The following is a 20105-nucleotide window of genomic DNA, read 5'->3' as shown; positions in this document are numbered from 1 at the left end:
GCTCATGCTCAAATAAATTGGTTAGTCTCTAAGGTGCCACAAGTACTCCTTTTCTTTTTGAGAATATCTATAGTCAGCCAAGTGCCTTCTACAATTCAGCCTCCACCAGCTCTTACCTTAAACACCTTAAGCAGCTGTGTCATTACTATAGCAACCATGATGGCATGGGTCAATCGGATGAATAGAAATTAGAATTCTCTGTGGTGTCAACTCTTGTGTGATTTTATCCTGACTCTTATGATAGTTGGTGTTTTCCTTAAAGCCCCCGCTCCTGGAGTCATCTGATGAAAGGGTTTTCTCCCCCCCCCTCCCCCAATCTCCTGCTGGTAATAGCTCATCTTAAGTGATCACTCTTCTTACAGTGTGCATGATAAACACCCATTGTTTCATGTTCTGTGTGTATATAAATCTCCTCACTGTATTTTCCACTGAATACATCCGATGAAGTGAGCTGTAGCTCACGAAAGCTTATGCTCAAATAAATGGGTTAGTCTCTAAGGTGCCACAAGTCCTCCTTTTCTTTTTGCGAATACAGACTAACATGGCTGTTACTCTGAAACCTGATTCAGAGAGACTCCCACCTTCCGTTTTAAAATAAATGCACATTTCTAGCCTTTGTGGTTGTGGCGAGAAGCTGCCTTGCACATGTGACCTGAGGGTGCCCTAAAGGCTTAGCAGCCAGAAGGCAAATATAAAGAACCCATGATTTTATTATTTATAACTCATTATTTTATGCCAATATCAAGTTTTTTGGGGGGAGAAGGGAGTCTGACTCATGGGGTTCAGCATGCTGGGGGTGGCAGCACTCCCCACCCTGCAGAGAACATGGCCTCCTGGCTTGGGGTGTGTGCAGGGCCTTCCCACATTGGCTCAGTGGGGAGGGGCAGCAGGGCAGGGGAAGCTCCCAGGCTCTAACTCTTGCAGGGACAGGGGAGCTCAGCCTCCCTTGCCAGCCCCTCCTCCGCTTTGCAGGGACCAAGCTGATCGAGGGGGCGGAACCTCACAAGCCCCGCCTCCCAGAGCTGCAGGCAAGGCCAGAGAAGACCAGTGAATCCCATTCGCGCACGCGCACCAAGCGCTAGTACCGGCGTCTCAGCCCCCCCCTCCGTCACGTGACTCCGTTGGCCCCCGAGGTGCGTTTCTCCCCGTTGCCCGGTTACCCTGCGGTCACCGGAAGTGTCGTAGAGAGGCGGAGTGAGGGTTTTCCATCCGGACGCGGTCTTGCATCAGCCTGTGAGAAGAGTCGGCTAGACGCGGCAGAACGAAGGAGGAGGAGGAGGAGGAGCAGGATGGCGACAGCCGGCGGGGAGCCCAGTAAGTGCCAGGTTCCGGGCTCGGGCGGGCGCGGCCCCTTTAAGGCCGCTCAAGGTGCAGGGCCGGTGGGGGTCCCGTCGGGCAGGTGCGCCGTGCCATGGCAACGGGTCGCCGCGTCCTCGCGCCTGGTGCCCTGCCAGAGCCGAGCGCCCCGGCGTCCTCGCCGCCCGGCGCAGGGGCTGCGCAGTGATGTCATAGCGCCCTGCTGCTGCTGCTGCAACGTGCCGTGAGGTCATTGCACCCGTAGCCGTGGGTAGTGATGTCACCGCCACCCGCCGTCACCGTGGCTCATGAGGTCACAGTGGGGGAGCGTGATGTCACCGCACCCTGGTGCAGCGGGGTGTCATGATGTGCCACCGTCCGGCTCCGGCTCATCCCGAGGGGTCGCTCTGCCCGCATGTGGCCTGGCAGCTCTCTGTTATCCTAGCACTGAACCAAACCGGTGCTGTGCTGCAGGACCTGGGATGCCCTGTTCTAAGCTGCGGTGAGCCTGCAAAGGCCAGGTCCGTGTGTTCTAGCCATGGTTTGTGGCATCAGATGTTTCCTTTTTTTCTGATATGTCTGGAAGGGGCAGTATGAATTCTGTGCGGTTTCGGGAGCTCCGCGACCTAGTTTAGCTCATGTGAAGGTCACTCGGGTATGTTTCTGCCCTATAAATCAGCAGTAGTAGGACACACAGGCTTGTCAGTTGTTGGGACTGAGAAATTTAAAGATATTGGATTTAAAGATTCAGCTTTCAAAGACATAAATGCCATTTAGTTACCTAACTACCCTAGGTGCCTAGCTGTTGTTTGTGCCTTTGAAACGACACCCTGGAGGGTTAGAAAAGATGCTATCCTGTAACAAGTCATATGGATCCCAAGCTTCTGAGGCAACTGTGTTGGGTTAGTGGTAGCACAGTGAGATGACTTACTACTGTACGAGGCAAAACTTGGGGTACCAGCAATACAAGCCTGAAGTACCATTACTGATATGTAAGTGGCTGTCATATAGGTTAAATATCCTTAAATTTCCATGTTGTCCCTTTTTCTTTGTCTCTTAAAGTTGCTTTTTTTCCTGTTCGTTAATCATAGTACTGTATGTCAGTAGGACAGACTCTTCTAATGATGGGCTCTACAAATTATAAGAATCAGTGCAGTACAGGGTTTGTTTCCGAGGGATAAACTTGGCACACGTGGTTGTGTTTAAAAGCGAAGGAGTGACAGTCTGCATTCCAGACCCCTGACATAAGACCTGTTCTACAGAATAGCTCCTACAATCTCCCCATGTGAGCCATATAGTGGTACATTTTGTGTGCTCCTTCCTTCTGTCTCTTACGATTCAGGAAGCCTCCTCTCCAGGGGAAGGTTTTTAAATAAAAATGTTTGGTTTTGTAAGAAGAGTTCTTTTATCCAACATCACCAAAAAGTCTCGCACAGTAGGATTGTCTATGCTTAAATATGGGGCATGGATATGCAGGACATTGTTAATTAATATGAGAGCAACAGCTCAGGTGCTGCTGGAGTAATTGACAGTGTTCTATCTGGGAGCATCTGGTGTCCTTCCAATCTTCTAAAAACACCAAGTTTTTAAAAAATCAGGGTTTATTTTAGTAGAACAGTTCAGAGTTTTGCGCTTTTAAGTTATTATTTACTATAATATATATATATATATATATATATATATATATATATATATATATCACATCCGATGAAGTGAGCTGTAGCTCACGAAAGCTTATGCTCAAATAAATTGGTTAGTCTCTAAGGTGCCACAAGTTCTCCTTTTCTTTTTATATATATTATAGTGCAGCCCCATTGTGCAAGGCACTGTACAGACATAAAACAAAGTGATGGCCCCTCCACACTTAGTGAAAATATTACTGGTAGTTCTGTTTTACAAGTAAGAATAATATTCTTATATTTATGAAGTGGCTGCTAGTACACCTTTTCGTTTTCTGATTTATTTTCAATAGCTTAAATAAGATTAATTGAAATATCAAGGCATGAGCTTTCTTGAAAACTTTTGGTTAAGTTTATTATAAGGGCTACCAGTATTACTTATTGCTTAAAAGTCCACTGTTTAGTTCTTTAAAATTTAAGTTTATTTTACTTAAAAATATATATTTGCATAGTCTAATCACATTAAACATTTTTTCATGAATTTTTGTTTTGAATTTAAGTATTCTCCTCCAGTGTTCCACCAAAGTACTGTAACTTTAGGTAAGTCTACACTGCACATGCAGTGTCTAGAATACATACACTACTTGCCCTCCTAGCGCGGGTATTAATAGCAGTGTAGATGGTGAGGCACTGCTTAGGCAAATAGAGTACAGGCATGACTGAACGCTCTGGGACGTACTCAGCTCTATCCCTACATGGCTCTCTACAGCCCAAGCAGTGCCTCTCTATTTATGGGGCTATTTTTAGTGATGTCGTGTCCCGCTACCTCCCCACTGCTGGAGCCCTTTTCTGCTGCAGGAAGCTGCAGAGACTTTCCACCGCAGGGAAAGGCGCATGGAGTGAGGGATCTGCTGGAGGTTTTCTTCACAGCCTCCCCTCTGCCAGAACCTTTCATCGATGCATGTAACTACACACCACAGTGTGTACACAGTCTGCTTTTCACTGTGGCATGTAACTGCACATATCCTACAGGCTGCTGTAAGTGGTGTGCAGTGTAGACCTAACCTTTGTATTAGTTAAGGAGAATTTGAAAGTGAAAATGACTAAAAAAACAAAAATGAAACTGACGACAATAGCTCCTGCTTTATTTGAGCCTCCCCTCTTACAATCCTTATTGCCAGAAAACAGTTTATGCCCCCAATATACATCATTTGCATTGAAATATCATCTATTTATCTGAATGAATTTCTGTGCCCTCCATTCTATTTGTGTACATTCTTTCATCCAGCTGTTGCAAAATTGTTATGAAAATGTAGTAAGCCAGACACCAAATCTACTCATCCACCTTTACCATGTGGCTGAGGATAATGGGCGGGGGAATGACTCCTCTCGGATGAGCAGAATTTTTGCAAGGCTCCTGTAATCTTTTCAGTGACCAAGATGAGTAATATACAAAATGTAAACAGGCAGCAGAAATGGTGAACAAGTAATCTGAAGTGGTGTGAGTAATACAGCACATTATACTTTTATAAGTACTATTTTTAAAGTGCAGATCACCCAAAAGAATGCAGAAGAGAACCAGACCTTTAAAGTGTCTTTTTTTTTGTATATAAAATAAGAGTGTTATGAATTGGTATGAATATTTGTAATCGTTTCCGATTGCCAAAGCCTTTGCAGACAGCAATCTTCTCTGCTGCAGAGATTCCCAAACTGTGCCCATTTGGCTTGTACAAATCACTAACAATGTTAGAGGAACTCCACTGAATGTGTTGAGCCCAAAATATCTGGTACCCCCCTGAAGTAAGGGATCCCCATATATTTGTGTGTGGGTATTCCTGTCTAATGTCCTTTCTATCCCTGCTGTGCTGACAATGTTTTTGACAGCATAAAGGCCTTACACTTTGTTTGTGGGATTCTTGTCTTACAAAAGTGAGACACTGATGACATTGGTATCATTTAAGTCAAGCTATCTAACTGATGGATTGCATAACAAGATTTCAAGGTTGTTTTTCTTTTTTAATCTTTCATGTAAATGGTATGTAGAAACTAATATGTCTTAATCATCAGCTTTGTGTCTTATTTCAACATTCCATACAAGGCCACAATGTCATATAGCATTAGGTGTTATAATTTTCCATATATGGAAAGTAGAACATGTTGACAATTATATCACATGGAGGGTTCATACACCTATATTAATTAGCATACCAAAAAGTAGCACCGTATTAGTCTCTGCAGTGAAGCTAAGTGGTGCTAACCTTTTTAACACTGGAGAAATTTCAGATTTGCTGCATGTTAATAGGTTTCAGAGAAGCAGCCGTGTTAGTCTGTATTCGCAAAAAGAAAAGGAGTACTTGTTAGAGTACTAACAAATTTATTTGAGCATAAGCTTTCGTGAGCTACAGCTCACTTGTGTTGCATCTCAACTACTGATGTTCAAAGTGTATATTTAAAAAGAGAGAGCTGCCATTGAGTGATTTAATAATTGCCAATGGATCATTCCAATCAGATGAGTTTTAATCCTGTGTTCAGTGCTTCTACAGCATTCTTGTTCTTCTGTAGAGAAGAAGCTGCCTATCTTGTTGAATACTAATAGATTATTTTATATATTTTTTTTAGCATGGACATTAATACAGTGAGAAATAGGATGGTGGGCTTTTTTTCATTGTGGTATAAATCAGATTTGAACTTGGTACACCAATTTTTTTTTTTTTTAATTAAAATAGTTCAGGCTTTAAATGGGTGTGGGGGTTGGTTTTTTTGCTTGAGAAGTTCTGATCACTCCAATCTGAAGTGTTCTATCTGTACAAAAGATATGGCATGAAAACTAGCAGTGCAATCATTCCCATTCTGCCTACTAATATGCTTCAACCTTGTTCTGGAAGGATCACATCTGAGTTTGAGAGGGGGATGTTTTATTCTTTGTGTTAATTCACTTGTACTTGGGACTGCCACCAAGAATAGTAAATGTGGAGGTGACTTCTGATATAGCTGTTGACCATCAGGATGAACCGGACAGAAACTAGTGTATTTTACATGTATTTTACAATCATTAGATTGTAACGACTGTTGAGTTTTGGCTGAGTTTGAGCAAGTAACCTAACAGTAAAAGACCATATCTTATTAACAATCCCCTGAGCCATCTAGATTCCCTTGCATTTAGAAGGACACATGTGCTTTTGTATCTCTCAGTTAGTTGATGGGTTTGTGTAAACAGGAGACACAGGATACTATACAACTTCCCTTTCCAAATGGTTTCAGGGTGTGGAGGAAAAAGATCATTACTCAGACATACGAAGTCTCCTTAAATCAGTTAAAGTTCACACCTGCAATAATACTTGTCAAAAAGAGTGGTGCCGCCTCCTTAAGAGTTTTTTTGAGACTTATGTGTTGTGATATGAATCTTTCTCCTAGGGAGTATGTTGTTTTCCTGATCTTTCATACACACAATATCTCATGGAGCTCATCTGGCCATTCAGATTTCAAACTGATCAACCAGTTTACATCTTACATTAATGAATGTTTCATTTTGTAAACATCTACTAGAGATAAGAATAAATTTCCAATATTTACAAACATGAACCATTTAGAGAGAAATTAAATTCATGGGCCAATCTTAATCCCATTTATAAGATTGCACATATTGTCTAGTTAAAACTACACACATCCATTTTTCTTTTTACTTCTTATCCACCATGGATAATACTGCATTGACTTAAATTTGAGGGAGATTTTTAGTGCATTGAGCTGACTCTTTGATTTTTGTGTGTGTGTGTGTTAAGTATGCAAAGCAACTATTGTGACTATGATTTTTCTGTGACTGGTTCTGTTCATTGCACTAAACTTGAAACATCTGGCATTACATCCTGTGTATATTTTAAAGGGTCAAATACACTTGTTATCTCACTAGCATTTATACATCATCTCTCTATATTACTGTCTTCTCAAAAGGTTGCTTGATGTAAATAGACAATACATGCAGTATTAGATATGATTTTAGAAGTGTAATTGACTAATATTTTCCTCTTTGTTTTATAATTCTAACTGCCACTATTCTGCATTGCTTCCAATGATTTGCAGGAACCAAATGAGCCGCTGAAATATTCCATTAAAGCGAAACAATTATTTTGTTCCCCATAGGAAATGGGCCGCACACAAAATCTCAGTCTCAGCTGATAATACCTACACACATCTGGAAGAAACCCCCCACCTTCAGAGTTCCCACACCCACTTGTAGCTATTGTTTTTCCTTTCAATAAGCTTAGTGCTACGGAAGCTATATGGAAACTTCCCTTGTAGAACAAGATTACCATACTGTCTGAGAAATAAAAACTTGGTTTAGTGGCCTGGAACATGGGATTTGGAGACAAGAACTCATGTTCTAATCCTGGCACTGACACCAACTCTTTGTATGATCCTAAGTACATATTAATTTTTCCTTTTCACTTATGTGCCTCACGAGACAGTTCGTTAATGTTTGTACAGTGTTTTGAACATGGAAAGCACTCTAAAGTGCTAAATTGTTAGGGAAAGATTTAAGGCTGTGTGGACTTAATGTGAGTGCTAGCACAGATTTTATAACTGCCACTGAGAGCAAATCACAATGCTTTCTATACAGCTGTGGTTCTCAAATTCCACCCCGCCCCCCCAAGGACCACTTGAAAATTGCTGAGGGTCGCAGCGAATCACTTAATGATCTTTCCAAATGTTGTTTGTACCGTTAGCTAACTATTGTGAAGCGCTTTGGATAAAAGCGCTATATAAAAATAACGTAATAATAAATGTGATTTTGTTCTATAAATAAAAGCAAACAACTCACATTTTAATATCCGTAGCCTTCCCTTTCTAATACAATGGATGTGCCCTCTTTCTCCTGCCATGGCAGCCCCGAGCTGGGGCTGGGAAGCAAGGGGGGTCTCTCCCCTGCCATAGCAGCCACAGAGCTGAGGCTGGGGAGGAGGGCTATCTTTTCCCAGCAGCCGCAGCCCTGGAGCTGAGAAAAGTTGCCTCTTTCTGTGGCCACCGCAGTCCTGCACATCCCAAATTCCCCGTAGCCCCTCTTCTAACCCCACTGCCCCCTACCACTCTATTTCCCCCAAGGCCACCACCTCACTTTACATGTGAGCCTGCGCAGCTCCACTAATGAGGTGGGTGGCCCTTCATTTTCTTGTGTGCAGCCGCCCAGGCATGCAGCTTAGAGGGAACTATCTGCAAACCACCTAAATGGAGCTCGCAGACCACTGGTGGCCCATGGACCACAGTTTGGTACTCTGCTATACAGTACCTTATTGTGAGTGTGCCTCCCAAACCACAGAACTTCTCCCTTTGTAAATGTGCTATGCTTTTTTAATTATAAAAAAGTTACTTAGTGCTTGTAAAATAAACTGTATGAAACAAAGCCTGTTTTACATATGCATGATGGAAGATGAGCTGAGTAAGTCAGAGGAAAGAATGGGGGTACATGTGAGGTAGTCTGCCATCTCTTCTGTCCATTAATATAACTCCTGTTCATTTTAATGCATATTACATACACATTTGAGGAAAGAAACTGATGCAGGGGACATGCAGGTAGTAGCACCGATGGCTGTAATTTAACATTCTGCAAACATCTGTGAGTCAGAGCAAGTAAGGGAAAGTGGGCATCAAATTAGGACCCCACACTTAAGCCCCAGTCCTGCAAAGATTTAAGTACAACCTGTATATGTTGTGAGTAATTCCATTGACGTTAATATGACTACTCACAGTGCATAAAGTTAATCATAAATGTGTACATCTTTGTGGGACGAGGGCTTTAGTGGACTAAGAGAGTGAAGTGCTGATTAAACCCACTAGGCATGGAAGATCCTTTATAACTGTTATACATTGTATTTTTGTTTTCATGCAAAAGACCTGGGTCTGTGCCTTTGTCTCTGAGCCATGATTTCCCCCTGAAATTTACCATGTAAAAAAATTGTCCTAATATTTAAAAAAAAAAAAAAAAAGAGACCATTTAGAACAGCCTTTTATGGTTGTTCATTACATTTGACAAAATATTTTTCGCTCAAATTTGCTGTCAATTTCTAGTATACATCTGGTTGTTTCAATGATATTATTTGCCCTAATAGCTTTGGGATATATTTTTGGTCATAAGATGCCTTTTTTACTTTAGTTCTGACCATATGTCCTGTACCTCTGTCTTTGCAGCTTCCAACTACAGTTTCATTCTGAGCATTAGTGAAGAGGAAGCCAGGCTGAAGGCTTTGGACAAGTACCTCAGCACTCGTAGTTATATCCAGGGGTTCACATTTTCACATGCAGATGTGGAGGTATTCAGACAGTTTTCGAGGCCACCTATGGACCAGCATTTCCATGTTGTTCGGTGGTACAGGCATATAGAAGCAATCTATGGTGGCAGCAATGAAAAAATTGAACCTTGTAAACTTCTGACAAGTGAGTAGTGACATGGAATTGGTGGGCAAGTTACAGATTAGTAGACATTTTGTTTGTTTGTTTATTTTGATTGCAGAGAACCTCAACAATTGCCCACCTATCCTATCGGTGATTTTACACAATATTAAATTTCACAATATCAAAACAATATTTAAATCCCATATAACCGACCGCAGACACTCTAATAATCAAACCAGCAGCAAGTATAAATATAAACCCTTCAATATCCCCTCATCCTCAAATGGCCAAGGAAGAAAAGGGTGGCCTTTGGAGATTGTCCAGAAGTATGACAAATCTGGGCTCTGGCAGACTAAGGGGGAAAGCAAATTCCAGAATTAGAATCATAGGACTGGAAGGGACCTCTAGAGGTCATCTAGTCCAGTCCCCTGCACTCATGGCAGGACTAAGTATTATCTAGACCATCCCTGACAGGTGTTTGGAGATTATTAAGAGCAGGTTAGACAATGATCTTTTTGGGTTCAGAAGTTAAGCTGACTGGTCTGCAATTCCCTGGGTTGTCTTTATTTCCCTTTTTATAGATTGGCACTATATTTGCCTTTTCCCAGTCTTCTGGAATCTCTCCAGTTTTCCAAGACTTTTCAAAGATATTCGCTAATGGCTCAGATATCTCCTCAGTCAGCTCCTTGAGTATTCTAGGATGCATTTCATCAGACCCTGGTGATTTGAAGACATCTAACTTGTCAAAGTAATTTTTAACTTATTTTTTTCCTATTTTAGCCTCTAATCCTAACTCATTTTCACTGGCATTCACTATGTTAGACATCCAATCACCACCAACCTTCTTGGTGAAAACCGAAACAAAGAAGTCATTAAGCACGTCTACATTTTCTGTTATTGTTTTTCCCCCTCATTGAGTAGCAGGTCTACCCTGTCCTTGGTCTTCCTCTTACTTCTAATGTATTTGTAGAATGTTTTCTTGTTATCCTTCATGCCTCTAGCTAGTTGAGAGCACCTTGCTAACAGTTTCCCCCACCTTAATACCACGGAAGTTAGGTGTCTCTGCAGATCACAACTGTGGAAGAGGTGGTTCCTTGGGTAACGCGATCCCATAGAGTTTAGGAGTTAAAAGGGGAAACCAGCATCTTGAACTCCACCTGGAAACCCACAGCCAATTAGTACAGTTCCAGTGACACTACATTATGTGCTTCTGATATGAGGCTTCACTTAAACAGATGCTATGTTCATTCTGCATTAGCTGAAGTTTCCAGATGTTCTCAAGGTGTAACTCCATGTAGAAAGTATTACAGTAACTTAGTTTCAAGGTGGCAAAATCATGTATAACTGTGCCAAGGTCGATGGTAGGATAAATGTGGCTGTTTCTATCAGATGAACAGAAAGCTGGGTGCCATTAGTGTACTGAAGATATCATAGCACTTGGCTCCTTATGAAATCTCCTAGTAACCTTATGCTCACATAAATAAGAGAGGGAACAGAATGGAACCCATCACACCTCATGTAACAGGGCTCTTGGAGCTCACAATTGCTATCACTACCCTCTGAGTCCTTCCAAATTAAAAGGAGTAAAAACACTGCAGAGTGACTCCATCTGTTCCTGCTCGGTGATCGGAAATGTGTCACTAGCAGTGTAACACACACTCCAGATTACATCATTAGCAAATTACCACAAAGTTCTACACTGGGGTGTAGCTAGTAATGTGGCATAATTGATGGATTCAGAGGTATTTGAAATAGTGAAGCTATTTCCTTATTTGTTTTATTTGATATTTTCTCCGCTTACAGAAATTAATTATCAGTGTTTTTAATAATAATAAAAAAACTAACCGTTGGGTATAAGACATTTGTCATAGATCCACAGGAGCAGTCTCTTGGAGGAGCCTCTTCAATGTGCTATCCCCCAGGGGGTCTCACTCTTCCTGAAGGGTAGGCCATACAGTCTCACCATCTCCTGAGAATGAACTGCTGGGGCTTCAGCGCTTCTGCATCACACCATAAGCCCGACTGAATAAGTCCAACTGAGATAGACTCCAGGTTAGGGACTTGTACACTTTTCAGGGTCTAATGCACGTCACACAGTATTTGCAGTGACACTCAAACAGTGGTTTCAAAACAGCAGGGTTTATTAGTCAACTGGATGCACAGCACTGAAAGTCTTTAGGTTTGCATTGTGATATAAAGGCTAAACCATAGTCCATTCTCGTCAGCCCAGAGCAATTCACCAGTCAAGCTGTAGTGAACTCCATTTTCGGGCTCTGTGTTTCTCTCTGACTTCCTTCCTTAGTCTGTTCCCAGATGAGCGAGCTCCCAAACTTCTTCCAGAGCCCACACTTATCCTTCCCCCATCACACCTCTTAGTCCTTTGTTCTTGAGCTGGGGCTCTGCTCAGCTTCCCTGCTGAGAAGTGGGGAAACCCTCTTAGAATCATAGAATATCAGGGTTGGAAGGGACCTCAGGAGGTCATCTAGTCCAACCCCCGGCTCAAAGCAGGACCAATCCCCAACTAAATCATCCAGCCCTGCCTGGCGGACCCTTGAAGCCTGCTCGCGGCCCCGCAGTGTGCCCCAGATACCTGGTTGAGAACCACTGGTCTACACTACAGGGTTAGGTCAATGTAAGCTGCCTTGCGTCAACTTAGCTGTGGAGGCATCTTCACTTGCATTTGGCTCCTGCTGACGTAAGTGCCTCTCTATGCCAATTTAGTAACACCACCTCCCCAAGTGACGTAGTCACAGTCCATGTAATTAGGTTGACGCAGTGTCAGTTCAGACGTTGTGTTGCTTATATCGACTGTTACTGGCCTTCAGAAGCCATCCCACAATGCCCCACACTGATAATACAATCGATACAAGAGCTCCACCAACACAAGGAACCAAGTGTGCACACACACATAAGTGATTTAATAACTGCGGTGGCTGTATGCCAACAAAAGTTAGGTTGACATAATTTTGTAGTGCAGATATGACCTAAGAGTGTCAGAGCTAAATACGAGATTGAACAGATAATTTAACTTAAGTAATTAACACAGGATCACTCAAGGTAAAATGCTCCTTTAATACATCTGTAGTCAAAGGACAGAAACGGGGTGTCAAGGTTCCTTCCCCACTCTGAACTCTAGGGTACAGCTGAGGGGACCTGCATGAAAACCTCCTAAGCTTACTTTTACCAGCTTAGGTTAAAACTTCCCCAAGGTACAAACTATTTTACCTTTTGCCCTTGGACTTTATCGCTGCCACCACCAAACATCTAACAGGTATATAACTGGGAAGGAGCCCGTTTGGAAACGTCTTTCCCCCCAAAATCCTCCCAATTTCCTGGGGAAGGTTTGATAAAAATCCTCACCAATTTGCATAGGTGAACACAGACCCAAACCCTTGGATCTTAAGAACAATGAAAAAGCATTCAGATTCTTAAAAGAAGAATTTTAATAGAAGACAAAGTAAAAAGAATCACCCCCATAAAATCAGGATGGTAAATACCTTACAGGGTAATCCAGATTCAAAACAGAGAATCCCTCTAGGCAAAACCGTAAGTTACAAAAAGACACAAAAACAGGAATCTACATCCCATTCAGTACAGCTTATTTTCTCAGCCATTTAAAGAAATCAGAATCTAACGCATATCTAGCTAGATTACTTACTAAGTTCTAAGACTCCATTCCTGTTCTGTCCCTGGCAAAAGCATCACACAGACAGAGAGAGCCTTTGTTTCTCCCCCCTCCAGCTTTTGAAAGTATCTTGTCTCCTCATTGGTCATTTTGGTCAGGTGCCAGCGAGGTTATCCTAGCTTCTTAACCCTTTACAGGTTAAAGGGTTTTTCCTCTGGCCAGGAGGGATTTTAAAGGTGTTTACCCTTCCCTTTATATTTATGACACGGGGGGCTAGTAGGTTACAGATTGTGGTAACAAGCCATAAATTCAATGTCTTTATTAAGACCATGATTTCTAGGGTCTAGCAAAGTTATGAACTACAACAGACTAGTGTCCATCCAGAGAGCAGGACAGACCAGGCTGGGACAACAAGGAAGATGAGTTTACAAATTTCTCAGACAAAACCAACACTGAATCTGTTATTATTTGGTACAAGTGAAAGTTCTGTCCTAAGCAAAATAATGGGGCAATTTTACCATTTGCCTGTTTTTCACTATTTAGTCCTATGAACGCTAGAAGCACAAGCAGCCAAAAATAGGAGAAATTCAATCTGAAAGAAAATAATGAATATGGCAATTCACTGCACTAGACATTTGAAAACTCCAGGTTTGGGGACAGATGAGAGTTCATACAAAAAACACTTTGACCTATCCCAAGAGCACTTCTGAAGAAAGCTAAAAATACCTCCCATCCCAAGACAAGAATATGCAGAGACTCCCACAGAAGGTAATGATGAAAGAGAACAAAACAAAAGATTGGTGGTGCTAAAAGAGGAGACAATCTTTGGATTATTGTGGCATGCTTGTAGCACAGTACCTGGTGTGCAAACAAGAATACAGACTTATAGTTACAGTTAATACAAATTTAGAATCTTATTGAAATGTTGCATCTTTAAAATAAGAGACTGGGAGGAAAATAAATGTCTTTAAAGGTGACTGCTGTTTAAATCTAATTGCTATAATCCACAGTTTTACGACAATAAAATTGCTCCTAAGAATGCAGAGTTCTATTTTGAGTGACTAACCGATGTTTTCACTAAGGACTTAGGACAGAAAGAATATAAATGCAATGACAATGGCAGACTAATGAAGTTTAGTCTTTAATTAATTCAAACGTCCAATTAATACTATCCCCAAAGAAGACTATTACCAAGACAAAAAATCTTTTTGTTGATCATGAGGGTCAGTTCCAGGCAAAACATCTAACTCAGACATGTGCATTTTAATTCTTTATTAAGAAGTAGTAAATATCTCTATTAGAGGATTACATTTCTTCTATAAACAACTCAGTAACACAGTATGCAGGAACTTAGCACTGTGATCTGAATAAGAGTGATTATCACTAGTCACTGTCTTGCTCCTAAGTGAGTGAGTCACTCTGTTCAGTTTTCTGTTAAGATGGATCATTTTTATTTAAGACTCATCAGAAGCACAGCCGGCTAGTGAATTTTCAGTGTGTGTCTCTTAAATTGTTAAGTCCTAAAATAAAATATTTCAGCAAGAAAAAAAAAACTGCTTTCCAGTACACACACGCGCGCGCACACACAAAATTTTACTTGGACTTACATCCACATTCCATTGGCAAATATGAAATTTTAGCTAACAAGAGGAAGCCTAAAACAGCAGATCTTGCAGAACTTAAACTATCATTTACGTACATTTCTCAGGATTGCAAAGAAATCTTACTGAATGTGAACCAGCTGAAGGCTTCCTGAATCTGCAGACAGCTCCAGTGTCTCTGCTGCAGCCTATAACTTTCCCAAGCAGAAGCTAACTGAAATTGATAAGACAGATCAGTTTTACAAATTAAATCAAGAACCCCTTAGGCCAGAAGTGGGCAAACTATGACCCATGGGCCAGATCTGGCCCACCAGCCGTTTTAAGCTGGCCCTTGAGTCCTGCTGGGGAGTGGGGTCTGGGTTGATGGTTGCTGGGTGTCAGTGTGTTGGTGATTGGGTTTTCCATTGTTTTTTGCGGGTTGTCCATGGATGTCAATCAGCGTTGACCAATATTTGTAATTACCCTTTCAGTCCGCTTAGACAGCTAAGCAACACTCCACCTGCTCCCCGTGTCTCCTGGTCTGCCTTGAGAGCAAACGTAATCCTTTTCCCACCCCCAATGCAAAGTAAGGGGGAAACAGGTTCACATAAGAGTCATAAAAAATATTACCAAAAAATCCTATTCTGTCACAGATGTATACAGTTTTTGTTTTGACTGTGTGAGGGTCCAGTCAATTGGAGCCATTCAGTTTTTTTGCAAAGGGTTACAGAAATACAGATTTTGTATACTGTACAAGTTTATAGTAATGTAAACTGTGTTATTAACAGGGTAAATTAACATTTCTGAAAAGAATGTAGCTTTTCCTTGGTAATTAAACAATTACTGTTCACGTGAGGAAATGTGAACTGGTTAATCTAGGTTATTTTGTAACCTCTTGGGAGTTTGTCATTCTTCTCTGATGCTTTCAGGGCAGCTGGCGCATAGGAAACAAATGCTTTATAGTGAGGTCCCTGCTCAAGAAGTCCTGTAATAGTTATTATATTATTCATAGTACTTAGCTCTTGTACAATGCTTTTCAATAGCTGCATGTTAACACCCAATCTTTTTTGATCAAGGTTATTGAGAAGGTGGTGCTGCATTAACCCCAGTAGCATCCTGTCATCATACGTGTTGTGAATGCCTACCAGTCTGGTGTTAATTGTTAGTCTGGCACAGACAGATTTGGTTTTGTTGACTGACTACACCTACCAACAGACACCGTGAAGGTTCCCGGGCTGATTTGTTGGCTCTGGCAGTAGTCTTTGATAGCACTAACTATAAGTGTTTGTTGATCCACCCACAGAGTTTCATGGGTGGCGATAGGATAGCCCATCTGTAGGTTTGTGCCTTTCTGTCTGAGAAATCTTACAGGGCGGTAATTAATCTGCCTTCTCCCAAGGTCTCCTTTTTAAGATATCTGTCTGGCTGCTGGTAAAGATTGTGAGATACTATGTCTTACAGTGTCCAGTAGGCAGATGATATGCAGCGCTGCAGTGCCTTTTCATAGAACTTGGATATTGCTCTTTGTATTGTCTTAGTATCTAACAGTGCTAGGGATGTGGATGAGAACAAACTCGCTTAGGCTTAACCTAGAGAAGACCAAAGTGATGGGAAGAAGCATATAGATGAATGGGCTGGAACTGTACGTTGATCTTTTATTGGAAGTTGTATGTTTGAACTTTACCATTATAGTCTATATATCATTGCTCCTGGATTGTGAGCTGACAGCTTTGGCACATAGGATCTTTTTTCTTCTGTGATTAATTTGGCTGTTGCCTTCATCACAGTAATCCATGTCATTGTAACCTTTGTAAATCTAAGAGTAAACATTTGTCTTCTGGTATTTGGACTCCTTTAGGGATAGGCTGGTTTTGTACTTGAGGTATGTGTTAACTTACATCTCATTTACAGTAAAATACTTAGAACTAATGATACAGCTCCGTGTACAGTATACCAATATAATATTTTATCCTTGTCTGGGTCAGGGTATTACATTAAGCCTCTCTTTTCCAGTTACCCAATTGTTCAAAAGGATAGTGGGAATTATATATGAACTGATTATATATAATCACTTTTTGCAATTGATTATTGTGGTTCTCAGTTGCAATACACAAAGGAAGATATTTCCAGGGAAACTGAGTGAATGATGGGCATGCTGAGAGACAAAACATGAAAGCCATTTTGACAATACAAGTTACAAACAATTGGATAATATTTTAGTTGCAGGTAAATTGCATCCCATATAAATTCTTAACAACAATACTGAAATAAATGGGGAGGGAAAACTTGTTGTATTTCTCAGTTTTCTGTCTTGCTGTTAATCTTCCAGTTTTGATGTAAGTTAATGTGTTAACTTAATATTCACACATCACATCACTGAAATACAGCCACAGGTGGTATGGAGCGTGGAGGCCAGATGCACAGCACACAGCAGCTTCTTGGAGGAGATGATACTCTGTTGCTACTTGTTTTTTAAGCACATCAGAGGTGTAATACCTAATGGAAGCATAATGGAAAAGAGAGAGTCCAGTTCTGCTCAGTGCTTATGTGCAGGTGGGCAAGGAAAAGGGAGTATATGAAGCCTTTTAATCCCTCCAGTTCCTCAGCGCAAGCAGCAGGGCACCCTTCCTGCCTTACAAATGCTGAGAGTTGTGCCCAGCTATTACCCCAGCACTCCAGCGGGCTCACACTGCATCCTCAAAGAATCATGTTTAGAGGTGTGTCCACGCCTCCCATTTGGCACGCTGTAAGCTAGGACATATGATATGCTCCTTTTTAAAGGGGTCTTAAATATTGCCTGGCAATGCATTACAGTGCTTTGGCCTGAACCATCCTGCTATCTAAAAGCAGGGTAGCTCTGTATTAGGGCTGTTCAGAAAAATTTCTACAGAATTTTTCTGTTGGGAAATTCAAGTTCATTGAAATTGAAATGATTCATGAGAACATGTCAATTTCAATTGGAATTTTGTTGTGTTTCTACTTTTTTGTTTCATTTTCATTTTGTTTTGACTTTTATACTTATACTTTTATATATTTGAATATCCTACTTAATATTTTGTATTTTGACATTATTGAAATGTTTCATTGTTTTCATTGTACTAGAAATTTCAAATTTTCATTCTGATTTGAAATGAAAACAGATTACTCAAAGTTGGAAATTCCCACAGTATGGAAATTCCATTTTCTGATCTGCTCTACACAATGTTAGAACTATAGCTAGTACTACACTGATCTTCATCCTCTCTCTGGCCCCTTCCTCCTTGCTCCTTCCTCAGAACAGTACCCTCAGATAAGGGCTGGATTTTGTCCCACAATTTATCATACTTCTTCTTTTACCATAATGATTCTGCTACCTGCAATAAATAAATCAAAGACTAGATTGTGCCTTCTATTGAATGTGCTCCACTTAGATATGGATTTGTAGGAAATGAAGATGTTCAGAGAAGCTGTGTGTGATAAAAGGAAGAAGTACTTTCTGAGCTATGCTGTCTGCCCTTTTCTCTTTCTCCCACTAAATATGTGTTCTTCAATACTGACTCTGGACTTTGTGGAAATTTTTCTAGGTATTACCTGAGTTTTAAGATATGCAGTCTTATTAGGGTCAATGGTTTTACAAAGATAAATTGTTACAGATCTTTTTGAAAACCTAATTACCTCAATGATTGACTAAATTTCAAAATCTTTGTACATGCTTTAATGTACAGTATTGCATTACAATACAAAAATGTATTGCAGTTTTTTTCTGTGTTTTAGATTTATAATTTGAAAAGGGATATAAACTGATGGCAAGCAAGAGAGTAGAAAATAAACTTGTACTAGCTTTATGGGAAGGTCTACGTAATATAATTAGTTTGGGCTACTTTGAATGGAGCTGTTTCTGTACATCCTATAAAAACATTTTTCCTTTTGAAATAATTTAAGGCAGTAACGTGGAAAATCCTTTATTATAAATCCATATGTCTGTTATAATGATCTTTAGAAGTTTCTTGAGGTTGTCTTTACGTTCTTTTCTAGGTAAAGGCAAACGTACGCAGCCCCATTGGTCTTCCCCAGAAGGAACAAAACAGTCTAAACTCTGCCTCTACAACAGCCTCACGCGCAACAAGGTGAATGAATGAAAAAAAACTGCAGGGTTTTCTGTAGAGATGCAAACATAATTGACCAGTGACATTTTTTTAAATGGCTTTCATATCTATTCGCAAGCTTCTGTGACATACTAAATAGATGTATTACTTTGCTGAATCTTATTAAATATGTGTCAAAGATACCTAGTTTAGTCAAATATGTTTGTAAACATAGAAAGTGGTATTATATTCCAGGTATAGTATATGACTGCAGCCTTCCATCACCCAAGAGCCCATAACATAATACAACATCATATACACAACCAAATCAGAATTTGTCTTGTTAGGGCTTGTCTACATGAGAGAGTTTTACCAGTGTTGGTATAACAGCTCCATGTGGACATTGTTGTTCTAGTATGAGTACCTTTTTTGTTTGTTAGGTTTCAAGCTAAACAAACATTCTTAAGCACCATAAGCTAAATCCAAAAAAGCCATTCTTTTATATGGGAATAAGAGCATCCAAACTGAGAGTTATACTATTGTAACTATATTGATTTAAATTCTCACCTCAGGTTATACCGAAAAAATGTCTCCTTGTAAACTAGGCCTCACTCTTCCCTTTGCATGCATGGGTAATATTGGCTAAGGGTTAAATGAAGATCTGACCCATCTGGCTGTCTACACTTTGATATCACATTTTGTAGACTGCAGCTAATGGAAAAAAAATGAACTATGTTATCTCTTTTAGGTCGTGAAGTTAGCATTTTTTTCTTACAGTAAAATTGAGAGTGTAATTGTTGTGTGTTAATCCATAATCATATTTGCTTGACATGCCTGTGCTCCTGATGTTGCTGCTCCGAGACCTTATGTCTTCAATTTCTTCTGCTCACTGTACCTTCCTTTCCATTTAAGGATGTATTTCAGCCCCAGAGTGGCAAAAAAGTGACATGGTATTGCTGTGGCCCAACAGTATATGATGCTTCTCACATGGGACATGCCAGGTACCACAGAGTTTCTTCCTTGGATAAAAAGCGAACAGTTTATATTGTAAGCAACTAAATAACAAAGCTGAAAATCTCTAGGAATATGTCAAGCCAAGTACAGTGAGTTAGACATATTGCTGGATGACAACTCGGGTACTCTAAGATGGAAAAAGAAAATTACCATTTGTATTTGTTATGCAATGAAAAGCCTGTTTGTAGTGGGGGGAAAGTTAATATTGTTATGGGAACTTCAGTTGGGAATTTACTGACTTTGGGATTTAAAATCTCGTTCAGTGCTGCATTAACATAGTTCTTGCATATAATAGATGTGTATATGAAGTATTTGCTAAGTAAAAGTAAGTTCTGTCTTTTGAATTTTTTTTAGGTCATACATCTCATTTGATATCCTGAGAAGAGTGTTGAGGGATTACTTTAAATACGATGTCTTCTATTGTATAAATATTACAGATATTGATGATAAGGTAAGGTGTCTTTAAAGGTGCATCTAAATGACAATAAGTTGACCAAGCCCAGGGATTCGGAATCAGTAT

General features: G+C 40.5%; 1 protein-coding gene across 2 annotated transcripts in view; it reads left to right on the top strand.

Moving 5' to 3' along the window:
* Positions 1-309: 309 nt before the first annotated feature.
* Positions 310-20105, top strand: part of CARS1 (cysteinyl-tRNA synthetase 1) — a 50416-nt gene continuing 30620 nt past the window's right edge. The window contains exons 1-5 of one of the 2 annotated variants that reach the window (XM_084631641.1): positions 310-1314; positions 9099-9344; positions 18522-18613; positions 19484-19572; positions 19940-20036. In XM_084631641.1, coding sequence (XP_084487767.1) covers positions 1290-1314; positions 9099-9344; positions 18522-18613; positions 19484-19572; positions 19940-20036 — 549 coding nt within the window. In that variant the 5' untranslated portion in view covers positions 310-1289. The remainder of the gene's footprint in view (positions 1315-9098; positions 9345-18521; positions 18614-19483; positions 19573-19939; positions 20037-20105) is intronic. The other variant, XM_084631642.1, reaches the window with a different exon arrangement.

The sequence above is a fragment of the Lepidochelys olivacea genome, assembly GCF_965140295.1.
Source record: "Lepidochelys olivacea isolate rLepOli2 genome assembly, chromosome: 6".
Lineage (NCBI taxonomy): Eukaryota > Metazoa > Chordata > Testudines > Cheloniidae > Lepidochelys > Lepidochelys olivacea.
Note: the sequence above shows the minus strand (reverse complement) of the source record. Positions and strands in the feature narration are given on the sequence as shown.